The sequence below is a fragment of the Nipponia nippon genome, unplaced genomic scaffold (assembly GCF_047370975.1).
Source record: "Nipponia nippon isolate SJK-2023a ecotype South Korea unplaced genomic scaffold, ASM4737097v1 scaffold_4, whole genome shotgun sequence".
Classification (NCBI taxonomy): Eukaryota; Metazoa; Chordata; class Aves; order Pelecaniformes; family Threskiornithidae; genus Nipponia; species Nipponia nippon.
This window is the reverse complement of record NW_028262358.1, coordinates 24,176,601-24,199,590: the sequence shown is the minus strand read 5'-3', so window position 1 is coordinate 24,199,590 and position 22,990 is coordinate 24,176,601. Positions and strand designations below refer to the sequence as shown.

The 22,990-nt window shown below is 36.7% G+C and overlaps 1 protein-coding gene across 2 annotated transcripts in view; it reads left to right on the top strand.

Moving 5' to 3' along the window:
* The window catches only part of CENPF (centromere protein F), a 46,935-nt gene that overhangs the window by 10,894 nt on the left and 13,051 nt on the right, over nucleotides 1–22,990 (top strand). For both annotated transcript variants that reach the window (XM_087776835.1, XM_087776837.1), the window contains exons 7-13: nucleotides 1,507–1,709; nucleotides 4,470–4,595; nucleotides 8,188–8,316; nucleotides 9,911–10,033; nucleotides 13,809–13,944; nucleotides 15,169–18,623; nucleotides 20,180–22,480. In XM_087776835.1, coding sequence (XP_087632961.1) covers nucleotides 1,507–1,709; nucleotides 4,470–4,595; nucleotides 8,188–8,316; nucleotides 9,911–10,033; nucleotides 13,809–13,944; nucleotides 15,169–18,623; nucleotides 20,180–22,480 — 6,473 coding nt within the window. The remainder of the gene's footprint in view (nucleotides 1–1,506; nucleotides 1,710–4,469; nucleotides 4,596–8,187; nucleotides 8,317–9,910; nucleotides 10,034–13,808; nucleotides 13,945–15,168; nucleotides 18,624–20,179; nucleotides 22,481–22,990) is intronic.

Sequence of the window (22,990 nt, the reverse complement as noted above, 5' to 3'; positions counted from 1 at the left end):
AAGAGGTATTGAAATTAATGCTTTAGCGAGGAAAAGAGAAAGATACCCATTGTTGCCTTTGGGAGCTAGCCCAGTTGGCTGCTGGTGTGTGTATTTTCAATGATCGGCCAGTACACAGAGATTATCCAAAAGCTGTGGTATCTTTTACATAAGGGGTGTGAGAGTTAGAAGGGATGAGTTTGTATTTTTGGGGTGGGTGGGGAACATCACATGAAAGGAAAATGACCTTCTCCAACAATTCCATTGCTCATGGAACAATTCTTTTAAGAGTTTAAAAACTCTTCAGGATCTCATTACATCTCACTGTTAAATTCAGTTATATTGATTCCTTAATTTTGTATTTGCATGGATCTTGAGGAGCAATACCTGTGTAAAATTCATTGACTGAACATGCTTGATGCATAACTGAGTTGGTCCATAATAGGTGTTACTGGAAGCACAGAATGAAGTATGATGCAAAAAGTACAATGCGAAAGCAAGATATGATCTTGTATTGCGCATATTGACATGAAGAAATACTCATTCCTGATATCTGATAGTCAGAAGAGAGCAAATAGTTGGTTTGTTGTGGATTTGGTGAATGTTTACTTAAGCCTACTATTTGGACTGCTTCTTGTAGGACTGTTTTACAAGTTCCTGTAATCTCCAAACTGTTTATTCAAATGCCTACATGTAAAACTGCAATCTAGGTGGCATTTCCAACTTGGAAGTCATATCAATTCAGCATAATGAAGATGTGGATTGTTGTGATGTGTGTGTTTTTTTTAAAAAAAAAAAAAACAAAAACAAACAAACCAAAAAGAATTACTAGATAATACTAATTCTGGATAACACTCCCTGTAGCTGACCAATGTTTTCTACTGTAAAATTATGTTGTGATTTTGGAATGCAAACTCTTAACTGATGTATATTGTGACAAGATCACTTGGTTTTGCTTTATATGTATGCTGCTTTGGGACAGGAAAAAGATTAAAATATAAAATACTGTATTTACAGATGCCCAATAGGTGAAAAGTCCCTTGGAAGCAGAGGCTCACAGTTGCCCCAAACAAATTTTTGTAGTGGGTATCTTTCCTTTTAAAAATAAAAAAAATTAAACCAGATATGTCAAGTGACATGTTTCTGTGTGGTTAAAAACAACAACAAAACCAACCAAACAAAAACAAACCAGCAAAGGAACAAATTGTCTCTGCCTTTGTAGCACTTGTGCCTGACCTTGCATTTTACTATGTTCTCATATATTATGAAGTGGAAATTCTTGATTTAGAGTCAACTGTCTTTTGGTCTTGATAGTTTTAGTCATTGATGTAGCAGCAGAAGAGAGCTGAAACTTTTGGTTTAGGTTGCTGAACATTTTACAGGGTGTCTGCCTGTATCAGGAACTTGGGTTACTGTCAAACATACTAAATATTTTAGAATGCATAGACACTTGGAAATTTGAGTACCTGGAAGATGTACCTTTCAAAGCAGAAAGTATCCTTAATCTTTACTGTTTTTAAAATTCAGAGTTAAATTCCACTGTTAAAGACCTAGAACAACAACTGCAATATCAAGAAAAAGTGAAGAAATCCTATATGAATAAACATCAAGAGACTGAAATGCAGCTGGACAGAATGAAGTTGGAATTAACAGAAAAGGATAAAGTTCTGAACAAAACCAGAGATAAACTGACTCAAATGAGAACACAACTTGATCAAGCTACCACACAGGTAAAATGTTGCATCACACATCTTCTGATTGTCCTTACAATTCATTCCCAGTATTAATGTGTGTCAGTTTTCAGCCATTTTAGTAAGAGCCAAGGTTCTCAGATAAGTTTCTTGAGCATTTGCTGAGGATCAAGTTCTGAGAAGTATATGCTAGTTTGATATGTATTACCTGTAAAAACATAAATACTCGTAAGCAGTCGCCCATTTTGTGGAAGGTTCTTATACCACCTGAAGAAATATTTTTCATCCTCAGGCAAGATTGACTCAAATTCTGAAAAATATTTTCTGATCAAATTGCATAGAGCAACAATGACATCTGGTGGCAAGTTCTGACCTTAAATAGACTCTGTCACGCAACCTTGGCTGAAAATTAGTGTGTTGCTTATACTACAGGTTGTTGTGGGGCATAGTCTTTTTGATTGTAAATGACTTGTGTAAAATAAAATCTAGGTAAAAATGCTATGCAAGATTGAGAATGTATGTAGCTTCTAAATTGGATTTCACGACCTAATTCTAAGGAGTTTGGATTCATAATAAAAGAACCAATAGGATAGTACAATTTGCTTAGTCAAGAATTTACAGAGTGTATTTAAATACACACAAAACCATTAAATGGTTCAGATTTTTGCTCATAATCATGCAAAGAAGAGAATGCCAGTGTTTAAAATCATTTAATACAAACTGCAGAACATGACAAGTAAGAAGTCTCTTTTTTATTTTTCTTGATTAATCAAGTTGCATTACCTTCCTAAAGTCCTTTCACAGCATTTGACAAATTAGAAAGTAGTGCACAGACGTTTTAATTCCTTGAATGTTCATATTTCCATCTGTCTTTTTACTTTTTTTCCTACTACTTCAATTCATCTACAGGATAGGAAAAAACACGTTTCTGTGTGTATCTTCTCAGGGTATAATAATTGTTATCCATCTCTGTCAGCAAGTTTCTACATGCTACCTAAGTATATGGGAAAAATGCTGTTTCCCACAACTCCTGTATTGGTCCTTAAAAAATAAACCTTTACATATTGAGGGTTAGTCAGTCTGCCTTTTGAGAGAGACAGCAATATTTGGCTATTGCTAGCTCTGCAAGGAACTGGTTTAGGGGAAGTCTTTGCTGAGAGTAAGGTAAAAATCATGTTCTTGACACAGTCCATTGACTACATAAAGGCACTGTTATCATGGTGAGTTTGTGGGAAGGCAGCTGACCCAACCTAACAGCTCAGTTCCTCTGAAAAAGTTTTTCTTTTCATTTATTTGATTCCCCAAATGGCCTGATTCTACTTCTTCAATGATTAGAACATTATGTATTTAATTTTGCCTTGTTAATTTTCTATGGGTTTAAGAGAGCTGAATTGTTTTACTAAAGGAATCAAAGGGGCATTAAATCTAGCACAAAACAAGGGGTAAGGTTATATAGCTAGGAACATGCCTGGGGAAGGATGAGAGGAGTAGGACTGACTGGCCCTGCTTGAATTGAGGTGCAGCCCATCCTTAAGGTGCAGTGCAGCATCTTGTCCCAGAAGGTTCCTTTGGTCCTGCCATCTGAAGGTTGCTCCTTTCTGTTGTTTCTTCTTTCTCACGCTGAAATTGGATGTCTGCCTGCGCCCTGGGCTTTAGATGCAGAACTGCATTGAGATTCTGGATTTTAGTTTACTGCCTCATAGCCTGAATTTAATTTTGGCATGCGCCTTGTGCACTTCTGTCACTGGTACTATTCACAGACCTTGACCACAGCAACTCCTCTGTGGTATCAAGAATTTTCACATCTTGTGAGGTCTGCAGCCCTTCTGCAGGCAAGTTTCCATGTGATCTTACAGGAGCTCACGATCCGTGCACTCTGTGCCTAATAACCAGACATCCCAATACTACTACCTGCTTCTTATTTTCTTGTGACACAATAGACTATTGTTTCACTAACTCATTAAGCAGCCCTTCTTGCTGGAAAAGAAAACAGCCCTGTTCACCCTTGATACTTTTCTTACCCCCCTGGGGAAAAAAATATTGTACATATTTTGCATTAACAGATTGGTTTTCGGAATAAAATGTGTTTTTTTTTCTGTTCAGGGAGTTCAGTGGACATTGTCCCACTCTTAAGTAATGTAGTATTAACATAATAAACTGAATTAGATAACCAGCTGACATACTCTTAACATGGAGGTTAACCTAGAACATAGGCTACTGATTTTTTTTTTTAATTAAAGTTTAAATTGTGAAAAACACTCTTCTGTTGTTGTTGAATTAGACTAAGATAGTTGCCTCTTTCTTCTCTATCCAAATCAATGTGCTGAATCACTCTGAAATTCAGTGGTATATCCAGTTATTTTCAGTCTAAACATGTAGTTGCTTAGCAGCTAGTGGTCATTCTTTAGTTCATAGCAGCCTGAGGTACTGAAAATATATTATATTTTTAGTGTGAATACAGTATGCTTCTGTAGCCTGTCAAAGACTGATTTTTCTGAAGATGTTTTTATTATTTTGTGTGTATACACATATGTGTGTATATATATATATACACACCTAACTATATATGTGTATATATTCTCTATATATGCATGTTATCACTAACGTAAGCTAGTATGAGTTTAGTACTTTGGATTGCTAAGAATTTATATAGTACCAGCTAAAGTTATGCTGTAGGTTATATGAATGCTAGAACAATAGTAGTAGGTGAAATCAGTCTTTTTATATGAATGCATATAAATTTAAATAAAATGTGACTTGCGTTTTTAACACCTGTGATTGATAACTAAATTATTATAGGTCCAAATGATGGAGCAAAAGGTGAAAAGATTGTCAGAAGAACTGAATTGCCAAAGACAAAATGCTGAGAGTGCTCGTCAATCTTTAGAACAAAAAATAAAGGCAAAGGAAAAGGAATACCAACAGGTAAGGAAAGAAGAACTTTTTGACTTCCTATGGAGTTGAAATCACATGGCTTATTTTGTGTATCTGCTTTTCAGTTAATTGCAATCACATCTGATAGAGAGCCAAAAGTTGCAAAGGTAATTAAAAAACTGAAAACAAACATCCCAATGGAGGGGAGAGGCTGTTGGAGAGATGCAGAATTATGTTAGTATTCACTAGACAATGAAGAATATGTGCGAGAGACCCAATTGAGATACAAATCCATGAGAAACTAGGCTTTATGGCTCACTCAATTACGTATATGTGAGTTAAAACTTAATAACTGATTCAGTTATTTCTGTGGAATCTGAGTTAATTTTTCATGCATCTCGCACACAAGAAAATAATTTCTTTAGGATTTATATCTCTATTCTTCTAATTTTGGTTCATGCTCAGAAGATGGTAAAATATGGGATTAGCATAAGTATCTCTCGTTTCCATTGTGCCAGCTCTGGCAGAGAGACAAAGTGTAGCAGTATCCCAGGAACTTTTTCTGGAGTGAAGTTACATTCAGCTGATTTGGATTAGGTCCAAACTCTTTGTATTTTTCTTTTTAAGTTAATAACATAATCAGTGTTAGGAAATCCAAGACGTAGATTTGGATGTGATAGTGCCATTTCAGATGGGTGTTTTAAGTTTGCTTTGGGGATTGGGTAAGGGCATTGCCCTGCAGAAGACTGCTGTTGTGTCAAATGTTTAACCTGAAATGTTTTCTCCAAGATATATTCAGAAAGGTAAAATAATTGGCAGAGGAATTCTGCTGGAGTGGCCGATGAACAGTGCTGCTAACAATGCTCTTGAGTGAAAAAGTGGTTTCACAAAATCTGTTAGTCTAGGTGCTAACCCCGGATCTCAAAGACATACCGAACCTTGTCTAGAAGTATTCATCAAAAGACAAGTTGAGGGCCCATGAACCTTCTGTCATGGTTTCTCCTTACAAACCCAGTATATACGGGTGCTGCTATGCCTGATGCATGCCCCTTGGGCACTGGCACTCTATCCAGTGGGATCATTTAAGAATATGGTATTTCTGAGACATTCTTTCAGAGAAGCAGCACATCATCCTCCACATGGGTTGTTTGTTGCTACAGCTTGTCTGAATAGCTGATAGCTTGGATGTCAGGCAGTTTGTGCCATGCACAGCAACTGCTCCTGTGAAGCAAAATTTATTTTTAGTTAGGAAAAAAAAAAGGCCTTCATAAGGCTAATATGTAAATCCACATACTGTCATCCTAGGTTGTTCAGCAAGGCCGTTAACTGTGAAGAACTCTCTCTTTTTTTCTGTAATGTTTGTCATCTGTGAGCAGTTATAGGCTTTTATGAAGTTTGCTTAATGTTCGTTCATTTATATTTGGTGTCAAGTTCAATTTAAACCTCTGTTTTACATATTCTGGCATCCAAGTTTGTGTAATATTGTGGAAATTCTGATCTGTGTGTTTTCCTTAGGGAGGGATTCTTCCCTTCTGTGAAAACTAGATATACTGGTGCTGGTCCTACTGAATTCCATCCTGTAAAGCCTTGCTGGTGTGCCTCCTTATTATATTTCTGTTTCTAGAAGGCAGGTGAGATCCAGGAATGCATTTCATGAACTTTCAGAAAGGCCTGAGAAGCTCTAGGCCTTGTTCCGAGATGGTAACACAGGCTAGTTTGAGTTGCACTTGCAGCAGGGCATAGTTTCCAATGTTCTCTCTCAAATTTTATTTAAGTGTTTCCATCCAAGCTTCAAATTGAGAAGGTGAGATTCATATCACCTTACTTCAACATCTGAAATCTAAGTGTCAGCCTAAGCTTGTTACTTAGGCCTCTACTTTACTCTGCAGAGACAGAGGCACCTTCAGAAGGCAGGTTATTCCAGACACCTTGGATGTGGGCCTTCACTCTGACAAAGACATTCAGAGACATTGAATTCATCCTTTCATTAATAAGGAGGCCCTTTGGACCCTAATGCACTCCTCCTTGCATGAGCTCAGGAAATGCTCCTGACCAGAGGTTTGCAGAAGAGCTTTTTGCAGCTAGTATGTACTTTACTTAGCATTGGTTACTAGTGTCACTACTGTGACACCCAGCTGGTCTCACATCTTTCCTTTCTAAATTGTATAGAGTTTCTGTCACCTTCTTTTGTGTGGGAATGCAGTTGCAGACTTACCTATATTGTGTTCTATGTAGAAAAATGCTAAATTATGTATATATATAAAATATATATATATTTTATATATATTATATATTAATATATTATATATATTTTATATAGAAATTATATATTTAAAAATATATACTTATCTAAATATTATAATAAATATTATATATAATATTTATTTAATATATATAAATATTTTAATATTGATCTTTCCAGGTTTTCTGTTTATGACAGTTCCACACTCATTCATACTTTCCCTGATAAACAAGAGCTGTTTGTTTACTGGATGTCTTACTGATGTAGGAAGCGCTTGGGCCTCTTGTGCTGTTTTTGCTCTTGAGCAGAATGTAAAGGATGCTGGCATTATTGCACAGATGTGACTGACTAAAATACACTGACTTGTGTGCAGGAGGTTCATGCACCTGGGAGCCAGAGCCACATTGCAGAAAATGTCAGCTCTAGTTCCTTCACTGTGAACATTTCTTTTTTTTTTTTTTTCTCCTTTTTTCTTTCTTTTATCTTGTTTCACTGGTGACAGTATGGTACTGTGTCTTTTAGTGAAGCAGCTTGCCTGTAACTACGCCTATACTCTAGAACTAATAAGAGAAGCACAAGCACTTTATTGCCTTTTCCCCTTCACAAGGATCTTAGAATTTGTTCGTAGAGCATATTGCAACTTTTGCATAGAGATTACTGCTGACAAATATCCTATTTTTTTCCTTAATTGCTTTTTATTACCCTCATGACTTACTGTTTTACATCCTAATAAACCTCTGAAATCTGTGCAGAATCACAACTATAAGGTCCAAAGACACAGGAAGAGGCCTCATGAGAAATGGCAAGTACAGCTGTTTATCCTGATGGATGCCTACTTGGCATGTCATAAGATCCACATGAACTATATTGTCCTTTTACAGATTTCCGGAAGTCTGTTTTAGGAATGCTATTTTTTGTGCAGTTTTCATGACTGCCCTTGTAAGATTATCTTGTTGCTCAGTCCCATGCTAGGTATTTCTTAAGACTATTTTTTAATTTTCCTAGAAAAAAATTTTGACCTTATAGTATGGTAAGTAAATAATAGCAGAGATGAATTTGTCCAGTTGTAGTGTAATGTAATTCTTATATGAAGCTTATATTTAGGATGAAGAATTTTAATACCATTGCTTTTACTAGTTTTAGATTAATTTTTTTTCCCTTTCTGTGATAGGAATGTTGCTGTAATGGAGTTCTTAAGCAGATGACATAAATCAGGTTAGGGCCATTCTTGCCCGTGTGACATTTGCAGAATGCCTCAAAGTTGTTCTTAAACTGTTGTTCACTGTGTAAGTCAAGTGCCTCTGAGCAGGCAGTATCTGCTAATGAAAATCAGTTGTTATTGCTCCAGTAGCCAACATAGAGACTTGTTCATTTCTTTTCTACTGTACTGCTGTTTTCTAGGAACTCTCTTGTCAGCAACGTTCCTTACAAACACTGGATCAGCAGTGCCACCAGATAAGAAACAAACTGAATCAGGAGCTACAGCAAGCCAAAAATGACTTCAATGCTCTGCAGGCAGAATTTGACAAAGTAGGCTTTTTTATATTAAAATCTTCTACTAGAGCTGGTATTTAGTTGTCTCAGCAGTACTGCCTTTATTTAATTATACATAAAGCAAAAAAGAATTAATGTGGGGACTTGTATTAATGTTTTGTGCAGTTTGCATTAGCTGTTTTGTATTTACCATTTCTCACTGAAATACTATGTATTTAAATGTGAATTACAGGCTTTTAAAAGTTTGGGGCTAGTCCATTTCCCACAGGGAAGGAGATGTGAATGCAGAACAGCGCAGCTAAAATAAATCTGTTTGAGGGAGGAGCAGCTAAAGCTGATCACGGGAGACGCCTTATATAGAAAACGTGCAGAGGTGCAGTTTGGTGATAGAGCTAAACTGATCCAGAGTTAGTTGCCCTTTGGAACAACAGCCCCATTTCATACACCTTGACCATGCGCTCCTGGTACTTGTTTTTTAGCAGTGCTACCCCTCATGTGACCCTGCAGGCTGCTGATACAGAAGCCGAAAAAGCAAAGAAAAAATTATATGTAAATTAGCATACATGTACACAGGCACAAGTGTTTGCTATCAGTTTAATTCCCTGAACTGGTTCTCCAGAAATTCAGATGGGGCTTGTGTGAGGAGGAACATCAGTATGAAGGAGGCCTTCCACAGCTTTGGCAGCAGCTAGCTATTAGAACACATTTGTTGTCACAAAACCACAATTTTAAGGAAGTTAGAAAGCAGCACAAGCCTGAAGAGTGGGTGATGAGAAAAGAAGAATGTTTAAAAGCCTCAAAAAACTCTTGAGACCAGCTATAAAGCAGCAGAGCTAACTGAATTTCTAAAAAGGGCCACAAGTTTTTGAAAGTTATATTGAGAAGCCCCATTAGCAGGCAGGCTGCACTGAAACAGCATTTCTAAAACTGACAACAGCTTTCTTGCAGGCTTGTTTTATTTTAGAAATATAGCCGTGGGAATACATTCAGTCAAACGTTTTCAGTGGAGGTTTCTTTATATGCACATTGCTTCGTATATGCTTACTGAAGAAATTGATTTCATAGAGTGAAAAATAGGTGCCTTTTAGTTCTTTCTCCAGGAAAGCTAATTTATTACCTAATGACCTCAGAATAGGCTTTTTTTTCCCCTTTTTTGACCTGATAATGGCATTTCCTTCCTTTTTAATCTGGAGCATTATAGGACTATTTTGAAAGAGCTAAAGCCTGTTCAGTTTTTATAAAATATGTGTCAATGAAGCAATAAGTGCAGTTATGATCCTAACCTTCTGATTCTCATAGCTTAGCAAAAAGGCTATTACATTCCCAATCTCATTTGTATCCTACAGATATCATTGTGGTGATGTAGCTGCAAGTTGGATGTATTAATCCAGTTTCAGACAGTCTAGAAATTCATGTGTATTAGAGACATACCATCGTTCTGCTCGGAGGCAAAGGAGTGGAAAGGCAATAAGCAGCTATTTTCTAAACCACAGTGAAGCAGCCTTAGGTTCATGGTGGGACTAAATGATGTAGTTTTACTTTGTAATAGAATGTTGGATTTCAAAAATGGGAGTTTAAAAAAAGTTATATATGCCTGTGAATACAACATCAATTTTCAACATTCTTACAGGTAATGGCAGTGAAGCAACGCTTGGAACATGATACCAGTGATCTCACCCAGAAGCTGTGCAGAGCAGAGCAGGCTTTATTAGCAGCCCAGGCTAAGGAAACTGATTTGACAAGAAGCTTTGAGGTAACCAATGCAGAGGAGTAGTTGATAGAATTAATAGCATAAATTGGCAATCTGTAAACACTAATACTGTCGAGCATTTACTTGTGTAGCGTATTTCCCCATAAGCAATCTTTAAACACTTTTATGGATTATCTTAATAATGTATCTTAGTTGTAACACAAAATGAGGGCTTCACTAACATCATGTATGTTAATGCAATTTGTGGAACTGGCTGCGTGCTTAGGATTCATTACTGTAATGCTGCTGATATGGTTCTTGTTCATGTTGGACTTACCTCTTATCAAAAATAGGTTTTTGTTTTGTTTTTGCTCTTGGTCCTGAAATAAAAATATATCAATGCTTATCTGATTCTAAAAGTAAATTCTAGAATCACTGACTACTGCTTTGATGCACACTGCCAAACTCAGTGATTTTGTACAAAGACATACTATATCCTCTTTAAAAAAAAAAGCATGTTTCTTGGAAGAAACACAGTCCAACAAATATACACTGCTGTAAAAACTTCCCCCAAATGAAGATAAATTCAGAGAAGTTTTTGGATGCTGCCATACTGCCTTATATTCACAGATGCAGAAATCTTTTCACTTTAATGTCTCCTTTATCTTCTCAGTTATATTGTTTTGCTTTGGTGGCAATTAGAGCAGCTACACTTGAAATTGTTGCAGTTGTGCCACTAGAGACCTCTCAATGCAAATTTCACCCTTTATTTGGAGAATCGGAAGTAAAAAAAGAAAGACCTCAATACCTATGTAATCCATGTCACGGTTTGTTTTATTTAAACAGTTTCTTATTTTGCTTGTTGCCTGTTGTCATGAGCAGATATAAAATAATCTGGCATAATTTCTGACAAAAATTTACCTGTCAAAATTCTATGAACAAATTTAAAGTAAAATAGTGGGTTTTGTTCGGATCAGCACAAACAATGGTACAGCTTTAGTATACCGTGAAACTTGAGGTGCATTCATGCTGGTAGATCACAACGTCTGGGAACATTCCCAGCTATTGGAATGTGACTATTTATACTGTTAATTGTTAGAACAGCACTTCACATGGCTTTGGCCCAGCTGACTAGCACTCTTTCATACAATTCCCAGGCACAGTTTGGGAGTTCACATGAGCCTGGGACCATTCCCAGCAAGCGGTTTGGTTAGAGCCACCTGTTTTGGAAAACAGAAGACTTTAGTGGTACAGATATGGGCTGTTCCATGCCACTTGGCCTCGATGGCAGATAGTGGTCCTTGAAGCCTATTTAGTAAATAAATGTAACCAGTGCCTTCCAGTGGTAAGACTAATCAAGATAATTTTTGTTCTTCCAATGTATCTCGGAAGAGGAAAGCCTCCATCATCCTCCTTCTGGACATTCTTAATGTAATCTTTCCTATTTTTAGACAAAAAAAAGTAGTTTATAGCAGATATTGTAGTCTCATGCCCTTTCTGGCTTTGAAATTATGGAGTCAGGTTAGATTTGATACAGTTTTTTTGAGATCCCATTGTCAGAGAGCATCTAATTTGTGGAAATACCTTTTTCGCTGCAAATTCTTGGTTGTGCTTCATTTTATCTCCCAGTCTTATATCCATCTTACTAGGCTATAACTATAGTAAGATTTCTTTCTTCATATTTCTTTGTCTTGGTCAGACAATTCGACAGCTGGTGACAGTGGTGATGTATTAGAACATGACCAATAAATCTATATAAGAGCTTAATCTGGGGGAGATAGTAATATCTGAAGAGATCAGTAACACTACAGTTCTCTATCTTAAGACTTGCACATGAGAAAGCATGGTATATGTCAGCAGAACTTAGGGCGTGGCTTGTCTGCCTCACTTTCATAAATAAGTATAATGCAAAAAATTACATCAAATTGTTTCAAACTCTTGGAGGCTTTGTTGACAGTAGATTTTGTTTATAGCAAAAGAAAACAAGAGAGAGTGGCATTTCTTTACCTTTATTAAACAGAAATTGTTGCAGTCTTACACTAATAGTCTAACTACCCACTGGAGAATACAGTTGTTTTCAGCTGGTAAATCCACTGCTGTGCTTTGTCCTTACTGTATAATAAGACTGGTGTTCCAAAAAAGTTGCAAAACAGATACACATGTGAGACATACAGGTTATGCTTAGTCTGAGGACTACTAAGCTTTGCAATGGTGACATCTCAATAGCTTAGCAGTTCTGGCATCTTCACATATGGTTTACACTTTGATGGTGCAAGCAAGCCGATAACTATTCTTGGAAAAATTGGTCAGTCAGTCCCTAAACTGCTCATAAGCCTGCCCTGTGGAGAGTTTCTCCAGAATAATAGCACTACCTGCATATAGGTTTTGGAGTTCGCTTTGGTTTGATTTTTGCTTTTTCAAGGGACAATAGCAGAATGGCTAACTTGAGTAATACAACGTACAAGTAGAATTGATAACTGGATTGAAACCAAATTGACTCTTTTACTTATAGCTTTGGAAAGTGTAAATGGCTAGTTACTATCAGATACTTAGTCCATTAAACTATGGGTTCCTGGGTTTTGCTGAGTGCTGGTTATTGGGAATGTTTGCACCAAATCAAAATAATTGGACCTTTCAGACATTTTAATTCCTTAAACTTACTTGGTTTTCTTTCCGCAGATTACCCTAGATTTTTCTAATGAACATGCTTGTTTACTTCATGTTCTTGTATTGCATCTGTGTATGGTGCTTTGAATGCAAGAAGTTTGGACACTTGTACTTTGAAAAATTAAGATTGCTAGAAAACTTTCTTCATCGAAACTTATGTGGCTGGATTTTTTTTTTTTTTTTAAACTGGGGGTAGGGAAGACTATGAGTAGAAGGGAAGGTAACTGTTAGTGACAGTGACAATTTTAATCATGTTCTGAGGGTGATTTATTTATGTTGTCGCAAAAAACAAGACTGCCATGCCAGCAAGCTTTTAATTTTTTTTCATCCAGACCTTTCCATTTCTTGGGCTTGGCTTTTGTGAATTGCTGCCCATCTGCTAGTAGTAAACGGATGAATAATTGATGGCCTGTTTCCAATTGGGCCATGCCAGTTCCATGCCATCTGTTGTCCAGCAGCACAGGAGTTTGGATTAGTAAAGGATTAGTTTCCTTAGAAGAACTTTTATTTGGCTTCCTAGATGCAGTGTAGTTACATAGTTTTGTGTGTGTTTTGTTTTGTTTTTTTAACTCAATTTAGTTGGAAGAAAATACTCTTAACGGTAAAACAACCCTCTGAAAGAGTAAGCATTTCTAAATAAAATTTGACCAGTGTTGCTGTGATGATGCTAGGTTAACGGTTGGACTTGATGATCTTAAAGGTCTTTTCCAACCCTAAACGATCCTATGATTCCCTTCTATAATGTTCAGTGGAAAGAGAGCTTGTCTCTACATGAGATGGTAGGTGAAATCTGATCTATAAATTTCTTGTTAATTTTGATGCCATTGCAGGGAAAGTAGCTTTGGGAAAGTAGCCTAACTTCATCAGCTCAGATTTTGTAGGATATGTACTGTACTGTCTCAATCTGTTTGCGGCATGTCATGTGGAGCTGTTTGCTCTAGGCAAACAAGAGGCATGCTAACTATGTCAACTGGCAACATCTCTCGGGTGCTCTCAACTAGTTAAGAATAGTTCAGCTTATGTACCCAAGCAGTGCTTAGGAACCCAGGCATAGCTGCCCAAAGACTTAATAGAACCTAATGGAATATCTTTCTTTTCATTTAAATGAACTGATTTCTTTGATCTTCTTGGCAATTCACATGAAATATGGTGTTACTTGGTTTTGTTTTAGGAAGTGAAGCAGGAGAAAAACCTTCTTGACTGTCAAATTAAAAAAAAATTGCAAGAGATCCACCAACTTGAAGAAGAACTAAATACGCTCAAGCAGTCTCTAAAGCAGAGCCAGAATTTTGCGGAAGAGATGAAAAGTGAGTTACATATTGAAATTTTAAGAACTCCTGTTGCATGTTTAATGATGTATGTTTCCTGCAGTCCTGTAAGTTTCGTTGTGAATTAAGTAAAAAGGTTTCTGCTGTGGGATATGATTAGTGTTTTTAATCAACATTGAGTTTGTCCTAAATGGAAATGAATTTTTGTCTGTGAACATATACAGTTCCTGAAGATACACAATTTTGAAATTAATCAAAGTGTACTGAAATGATCAGCAAACTGGATTTCATAGGATCTTTTTAAACCAGAAAACTTCTGTTTTGTAATTCTTCTATGTATTTCACAGAGTTTAAAAAAATAAAGTAGGAAAAATGTTACATAACCACCGATAGTTGAGTCTTGCTTGCAGTGGTTTTTCTAATTGAGATTACAGTTTTTCAGAAATTGAGTTGAAATATACCTTGTAGTTCTGCTGGATCTGATTAAAAGAAGGGGATAGATTCCCACTTGTTTCCTTGCATCCCAGTTGTTTCTGTGCATCAGTCAAACTTCATGTAATATTTCAAAATGAAGCTTTTGAATTTGATTCTGTTCTCCTTAATGACTGAACTTTTCACTGGCTTTCAACTGATGATTTGGTTTTGATCATATAGAGAATTTGCAGCCTTTACCATCTAGCTAGTGGAGCGTAGTGCCTTCCCCCCAACCCTGTACTTATCCTTGATGGTTCTTAGTCTTTTTCTATCAAGTCAGGGAAATAATTGTGACAATTTGGAAAATGACTGTGTAGAATTAGACATTCTTTGGCAGAAACGGAGTACAAGACTGACCCACAAGAAGGTCAAATACTGGAATGAGACCTGTCTTGTTTTTGGTTTGGTGTTTGGTGGGGTTTTTTTGGGGGTTTTCTTGTTGTATTTTTTTTTTTTTAAAAAGCAATGCTACTTTATATAAAACTTGGTGAAAGTGAGACACAGAAACAACAGGTGGTTACACCTGAGAAGTAAGGACTGACTGGCTTGGAGGGCAGAGTTGTATCAGACTGCAGAGTGAAAAGTTGGTAATGTCTATGAGTAAATAGTGTCTGATAGCCTAAGGTGATACAAACAATCCTTTATCCAGTGATATAACTTGAGAGTAATGCTTTGGACTAGAATGAGAATTGAAAATAGTAAAAGTAAATAGTAATATTTCATCTAGAAAATTATCAGTAGATTTGCCAGTATTGATTGGCAAAGATTTCATGGTGTTTTCTTTTACAGATAAGAATACTTTTCAGGAGGCAGAGCTGAAGTTACTGGAAGAGAAATTTAAAAAGCAAGAGAGCTCCCTTTTGCTGGAGAAGCTGAAAATAACTTTAGCTGACATGGAAAAGCAACAAAATTCTACCCAAGACCTGCTCAAGGAAAAAGATAATCATATTAAAGAACAAAACTGTAAAATAAGTAAAATGGAGGAAGAATCAGAAGCGTTGCAGAGGCTCCTTGGATTCAAGCAGAGAGAATGCGAAGAATTGCAAAAAGAGGCTACTGCTTTTTCTCAGTGGAAAAATGAAAATGATCATCTTATAAATAAACTTAAGTCTGAAAAGGAAGGTATGCTGACTCATATTAATGACTTGGAGAGTTCCCTTCAAAGTCAGCAAATCCAAAATCATGAGCATAGTGAGAAACTCAGAATGATGGAAACTGAAAGTGACAGGAAAAGCACAGAGATTAGAGAACTTAAAGACATGCTGGAATGTAAAAGTGCAGAATTAGAAGAACAAAAAAAAGTTTTTGATGAACTCCAGCAGAAAGCAGAATGTTCTGATAAAAAGTACTGTAAAGAGGTAGAAAATATGTCCTGTAAAATATTCCAGCTTACCAACCGAGTTGGTGAACTAGAAGAAAAGTTACAGTTAGCAGCAAGTGAAGGACTGCAAAGGGAGCAATGTTATAATGATCTGCTTGGTGAATATGAAAAAGTCTGTTGTCTTGTAAAAGCAAAAGATACTTCAGAAATGACAGAAGATGGAGGAGTTAATTTACAAAGTGGTCAGGATAAAACTGTGTTGGATAATTTGCAATTTGCAGCAAATAACTCCATTGCTGAGGATCATGGATGTGTGAGACCTTTTCTAGAAGTAGGTAAAACTAAGGATCTGGCCATTTTACGAGATCAGATCTCTTCTCTTGAGATTTCCTTAGTGGCTCAAAAGCAGCTGAATTCAAATCAGCAGCAGCAGTATGAAGACTTACTGCAAACGAAGGGTGACACAGAAGAAAGATTATTTAATGTAGAACGGATGCATGAAAGCTTCGTGACAGAAACTAAACAGCACATTAGTAACTTGCAAGCAGATATTTCAGCACGTCAGAAATTAGTTGATAAAACTTTAGCTATTCTTGAGGAAAAGGACATGCAACTGCAAACTCTGAATGAAAGATTAGAAAACCGACAAGCTGAACTTCAGGATTTAAAGATCAATAATAAATTGCTTGAGGATTCAGTAAGACAGCTGAAGCTCATGTCTGGAACGTGGGATTCAGAGAAGAAGGACATGTCTTCAATGATTTGCTCATATAGCAAAAAAATTGAGGAACTTACTGAAGAAAATGCAACCCTTAGGGATTTAAGCAGAGCTTTAGAGCAAGAACAAATAACTTTACTGGAAGCAAATAAAAATATTTCTGATAGTTTAAAGGAAAGAGAAGAAACAATTTCTGAAATGTCTGGAAAACACAAGGAGGAAAGACAACGTATTGAGTCAAGAACTGAAGAAATGAAAACAGAGCTTAAAGTTTTGCAAGAAAAGTATAAATCAGTGGAAGAAGTATATGCAAATGTGATGAGCATTCTGAGAGATCGGACAGTTGAATTTGAGGAAAAAAAAGCAAAATTAGAACATGAGAAACAGGTATTTAGTGAGAATAAAGATATCTTATGTAAACTAATAGCCTCAGAAGAAATAAAAAAAGATTTGGTTGAAGAACTTCAGCAATTGCAGTCAGAATTTTCCAGTACCCAACGTGTGCCTTCTATGGAGCTTGACTGTTTAAGACAGGAGATGTTAAATGTCAGGGCAACACAAAATACAATGCAAGAGAAATGTGGTATCGTATTTCAAGACAAAGAGCAATTAGGGAAGGAACTAGAAACAAAAACTGAACCTCTAATGTGTGATGTTAGTTGTGAACAGAGACTCCACTCAGAAGAGTTGAGGAAGTCCATGGAAGAAAAGGATGCTGAGCTGAATAAATACCAAGTTAAACTTGAGCTTCTTCAAATGGATTTTGAGGACAGAGAACTCTCCCTAGAGAACTACAGGTTAGAAGTGATGCAACTGGAGACTGCTTTAAAAGGCATGGAAGTAGAACTTGAGAAAAGTGTGAGAGAGAAAGAGAGACTACAGCAAGAACTACTGTCTGTTAAAGAATTGAAAACTTCAGGTTCTCTGTTTACAGTATTAGATGAAGATGGCCACTCATTGGAGTATAATTATGATAGTGGTTCCCAGAATTGTGGCAAAAGAGGAATGGATGAAAGTTATTCATCGGTCTTGCTGGCATCCTCTTTGCAGGTAACGATAAACAATCTGAGCGAGCTCGAGAAAATGTGTGAGAGGTTTCAGAGTGAGAACATTGTATTAGCCTCTGGATTTAAAGACACAAAGACCAGTAGCATCACAGGTATTAATAAAGTGGCGGAGGAGAAAGAGAACATAATGAATGCAGATAAAAATTTAAAAGCGGAGAAAGCTATTTTTCCTGATGAACTTATGGATCAAAGTGATAACAGCGATCTGAGAATGTATTTTGATAATAAGGGAATGACCTCCACACTTAAAGAATGCAGTACTGGATGCAGTTCTGACTACGAAGATTTAAAATTGTCCAACAAAGAAGTTAAAGTACACTTTGCTGAAGTAAGAGAGAAGCTTTTGTCTTTCCAGAATGAACATATAAAATTATATGAACAACATTGCAGTATGAGCTCAAAGATATCTGAGCTACAGTCTTGTATTGAAATATTGAAGGCAGAAAATTCTGCATTGTCAACAAGTCTGAGCAATGCTCGTATAGATTCTGTGATAGTGCCACTATCTTCTAGCCAAAATGACATGCTGTCTAAATTAGATGAAACTAAGTCCATGGTTTCTTCCTCAGATATTTTTGAAAGTCCTTGTTTTGTAAAAGTAAGTGAGGTGGTTGATTCTTGTAACAGTGGTATGTGCAAATGGACAGAGGAAATGAATCAGCCAGACAGTTCTGCAGAAATAATTCCAGAAGGTGCAACAAAAGTTTTGGTTGAAAAGTGTCATAATGATCACAAATTGGACTCTGTTAGAGAGCCCAGGAGTATTACTCCTAGAAAATCTAACCTTGAGAGTAGAATTGAAGAACTTCAGATGCTGTGTCAGACATATGAGAAGGCCATCAAGGTGCTCGAAGACCAATTTCACATTCAAGAGAATATGAAAAATGAGGAAATACAAGAGCTGAAAGAAGTTATACTTTCTGAAAGAAAAGAAATAGATCATCTCAAACAGAAAAATCTATCTGACAAGGAAGAATGGCAGCAGAAACTGAATAATGTGACTATGGAGATGGAGTGCATACTGGCAGCAGAAAGAAAACAAACTGAGAATCTGTCCTTGGAGCTGGAAGCAGCAAGACTCCAACTACAAGTCCTTGATTTAAGTTCTCATTCACTGCTGTGCACAGATATTGAAAATGTAAGTAATTGCTGTCATGCAAATCAGTTTTATGTAAACCCTTTGATTTATGGTAAGCTAAATTTAAATTTTTAAATGTGTTTAAAATTGTGTTCCACAGAAGTGGTACTGTTCTTTAGAGAAAATAGAAAAATAAGCTGTACCTTGAGTTCTAGTTTATGCATCGCAGGGATCATGAGAAATAACAAATGATGACAAAACCAACAAGTTTAACCTATTAGAGTTGTGTAATACTTTGCGCTACTTTCTTGGTTTCTCTTCAGGTTTGTGTCAGTGTGGATCCTGCTGTGTTAGTGGGTGTGCATGCGCTGTGTGTATCTGTACTGTGCTTACAAGCTTAGATTTCTGATTTAATGCAGTCGGTTAAAGATGCACACGCTTCCCATGTCCCTTTGTGGGACAAGCAAACTAGGACAGCTTCCACACCTCTAATTCCTTTCAGTACCATCAACAGCAGAACAGAATGAGCTGGTAGAAGAACAGTTAATTTTCATTTCAGCATGAATTCCTTCAAAATACCTAAGGGAACAAGAAATTTGGGAGTCAGGTCTGTCTCTTTTTTCAGTGCTGTAGGTAGCGTGCAACGAGTGAACTAGATTTTGCTCCTCTTTGTAGGGAGTGGCATTATCAAAACCTCACTCAGAATGGAGGAAAAACAGTTTATTAAACCAGTTCCCCTTAAAAATAATTCTAACAGGTGGATTTTCTGTTTGTGAGAATTCCAGTTTTGACCATTAACTCCTGTGCAAGTGGCCTCCAGTGCCCAGTCAACATAGGCTCAGAAATTAACACTGCTCTCACAGTCAGAGCATCTTGAAGCTCTACACTTTGAGCAACTGTTCCTTGCAGAGAAGAAAATCTTTCACTGGTATGTCTTGCTTGCAATTGACATAGAGCATCCACACTGATACACAGACACTTGAAGAAAGAAATACTGTTCCTTACCATACATAGCTGGAGCTTTTTTAAGATGAAGTACTCAATACAGATTATTCAGGTGCTGTCTTCAGACCCAGTTCTTTTTTGGAGTCCTCAAGTTTTGAAGTTACTAATTTTTATTATTTCAAATGAGAGCATCAGGTGATGCTAAATGTAAGCACAGCTCTGACAGACAGTAGAAATTTGGAAAAGGGATTGTTCGAGGATTTGGGCTTGTGTCCCTTGAAGATTCTCTAGTGTTTAATAGAAGGTGAGCAGTAAACCTTTCCCCCATTAGTGATTCTAATAATTTTTCACTTTGTCACGTAGACACCTATTTTCCCAAAATATAGAGGCATGTGATATCTTTGCACTTAGTCTTTCGGTAAATTTGGCTGAAATTTCTCCCTCAGTATCTTTAAAACCTTTTGGCCAAAGATGCATGTGAATATAAATAAGTGTAAATCCTTTCCATAAGAAAGCAGTTTCTGAAGTAGAGAAGGATGCTATCTATTTATCTCACAGAAGAGGAGGAGCTTTACTAGTTTAAGAAAACTTTTAAAACTCACCTTGTTTTTTTCTTATTTATATTCTTTTTCTTTTCCTTTTTTTAATGGATTGATTCTTAACCCTTGCAGAACACTGAACAAGAAAACAATAGTCCTTATCAATTGGGAGTGCCTATTGAAAACTCAGCACTGAAAAGCAATAAACCTAAAGTAAACTCCATTGAGAAAATGGCTGTAGGAGATACCTCTGTGTGTGAAAACGTAACTGAGACTGCTGAAGTGAGATTAATGGAAGATTATACTGAGAAGGTTTCTGGAGAACATGAGTGTAGAAATATGTCAGGAAAAATAACCAGCCCTTCGGACCCTGCCACTGCATTGTCATTTTCCAACAGCAGTATGTTTTTGAGTGCAGAGGATTGCTATGAAAATCAAATAACCACTGAAATGCTTCAGGAGGAGGTAAAACAACAGACTGCTGAAAATTTGAAGGTGATCTATGAGACAAAAGAAAGCTATAAACATGTTGATTTACTAATGACAGTTGAGCAATTAAACTCAGAGCTGAACTTTCAGAATGCACAGTTAACTCCGAAGAGCTCAGCTTTTGCAGAACTGGAGGAAGCTACTGTAGTTGTTAAGGAAGAAAACTGTGACATAAAAGAAAAACTGGAATCGGTCCCTGTCAATAAGCAGCAATCGTCTGTTAGAGTAGTCTCGTTAGAAAAAGAACCTGAGAACGTAAAGTCTGAGCTGGAGATACATGAAGTTGGATTGTGTAATGCAGCAGACACATTGGATGATGTAGAAATGACCAAGAGAGATTGTCATGAACAATTTCTCGCTGCTGAAAATGAACAGAGGAGTCCAAAATCTGAGCAAGTTAATATTGAGAACCATGCCTTGTTCATAGAGCATGATATTGAAATGCTTCAGGCAAAATGTCAGCAATTAGAAAGGGAGAGGGAAGTTAACCTGAAAACTATTGCTAGCTTTCAAGAGCACCTTGTTTCAGTCACAGCTGAGAGAAACCATATTGGCCAAGAACTGAGTATTTTGTCTGAAAATAAAAAAGAACTGGATCAGAAGTATCAGAAGCTACAAGACAAATTAAAAGACCTAGAGTCAACTAAGGTGGATTCTACTGAATTCATTAGAAGGTTAGAGGGTGAAGTGAGGACACAAACAAATCTGCTCGAGACTGCAAAATCTGATGTAAATCAATTGTCAAATGAAAAAGATCATCTTCTGCAGAAGCTGCGAAGTTTGGAAAATGATGCTGTGTCCTTTGCCTTAGAGAAAGGAAAACTCCAAAATGAAGCAGCAGATCTGAAGAAGGAGAAAGAGCTGATTGTAAGAGAGTTAGAAATGGTGCAGAGTAAATTAAGTTCATCAGAAATGGAAAATTCAAAGCTTTCCAGATCTTTGGAAGGCTTGCTAACGGAAAAAGGTGAACTTGCTGCTAGATTCAGCTCAGCACAGAAAGAAGTAGACCAAATGCGATATGGAATTGAGAAGCTGAAAGTAAAAATTGAATCTGATGAGAAGAAAAAACACCACATTGCTGAAAAGCTGAAAGAGAGTGAACGGAAAGCTGACTCTCTTCTGGATAAAATAGAGAGGCTTGAAAGAGAGCTGGAGATGTCAGAGAAAAATCTAGAAGATGCAATTATTCAGTCAGAGACTGCTAAAACAGAGGCAGAAACATTAACAATGGAGCTGGAAGAGATGACTGAAAAGCTGAAGTGTTTTAACTTACAAATTGATGTCCTCACCTCACAGAAAGAGTGTTTGGCTAAAGATTTAAAAGAAAAGCAAGAAAGAATCCTTGAACTAGAGTCTTCGAATTTGACTACAGCAAAACTGTTAGAAGAAAAGGAGGAAGAAAAGATGCAAATCAAGGATGAGTTTGAAAATACCATGGTATTGCTGAAGTCTGAGCTCAAAGATGTAAGTGAGAAATTAGAGTTTTCTCGCAAGGAAGAAGGAGATGCTAGAGCAAAAGAGCAAGTCTTGATTAATCAGGTGGCTCGTCTTGAGCAAGATAAAACAATACTATTACAGCAATGTCAGGAAATAAAAAATGAAAATATCAAATTGGATCAAACGAGGGAAGTACTTGTTCAAGAACTGATGGATTGTAAACAAAAACTCGATGAAAAGCTGCAGGAAAATGGTGCTCTTCAAAAGCAGGTGAAAGAAACAGAGGAGCTGTCTTTGCAGCTGACACACATGCAACATGAGCATGAATGTTGGCACCAGGAAAAAAAAAGGCTGCAGAATTTGATTGCCGAGTTGAAGCTGAAGGAGCAACATTTTTCTGATAATGAACCCTTTCTGGATATCCTGCATGTTCTAAAAGTGTCTTATAAGGACCTTGAGAAGGAACTGGAATCTACACTTTGTGAAAAGAGCACTTTATGTAAAAAGGTAATACCATTTCCATTAGGGTAGAGTTCCCTTTTTAGGAGTGAGGATAAAGTGTCCTCTGGGCTTACCACTTCCTTAATAAATTATATCTTAAAATAACTTTAACCTCAGACTTTTACAGTAAGCATCCTATTTTTAAAATTGTTTTCAATGCAATCATGAGTTTGCATTGAAGTTACAGAGCTGGAAAGCATGACATTGTTTTGTGTAGGATGAGTGGGAAGGTTGCTTGAAAGTAGGCATAGAAGTTTAAGTAACCAAATAATGCAGGATAGTTTCCTCTTTCCTGTAAAAGAAAAAGAGGAAAGACAAATTACTATTGGGTGAGTGAGTTTTTATATCAAGAATAAGTACTTTGGGAGCTCAAAAAAACCAACCAAACAAAAAAAACCCAAACAAAAACAAACAAATAAAAAAAACCCCAAAAAAACCACAACAAAAAATCCCCCACAACAATAATTCAATAGTTGGACACTTGCCATATGAAAACAGCATTAGCCTGTTGTGACT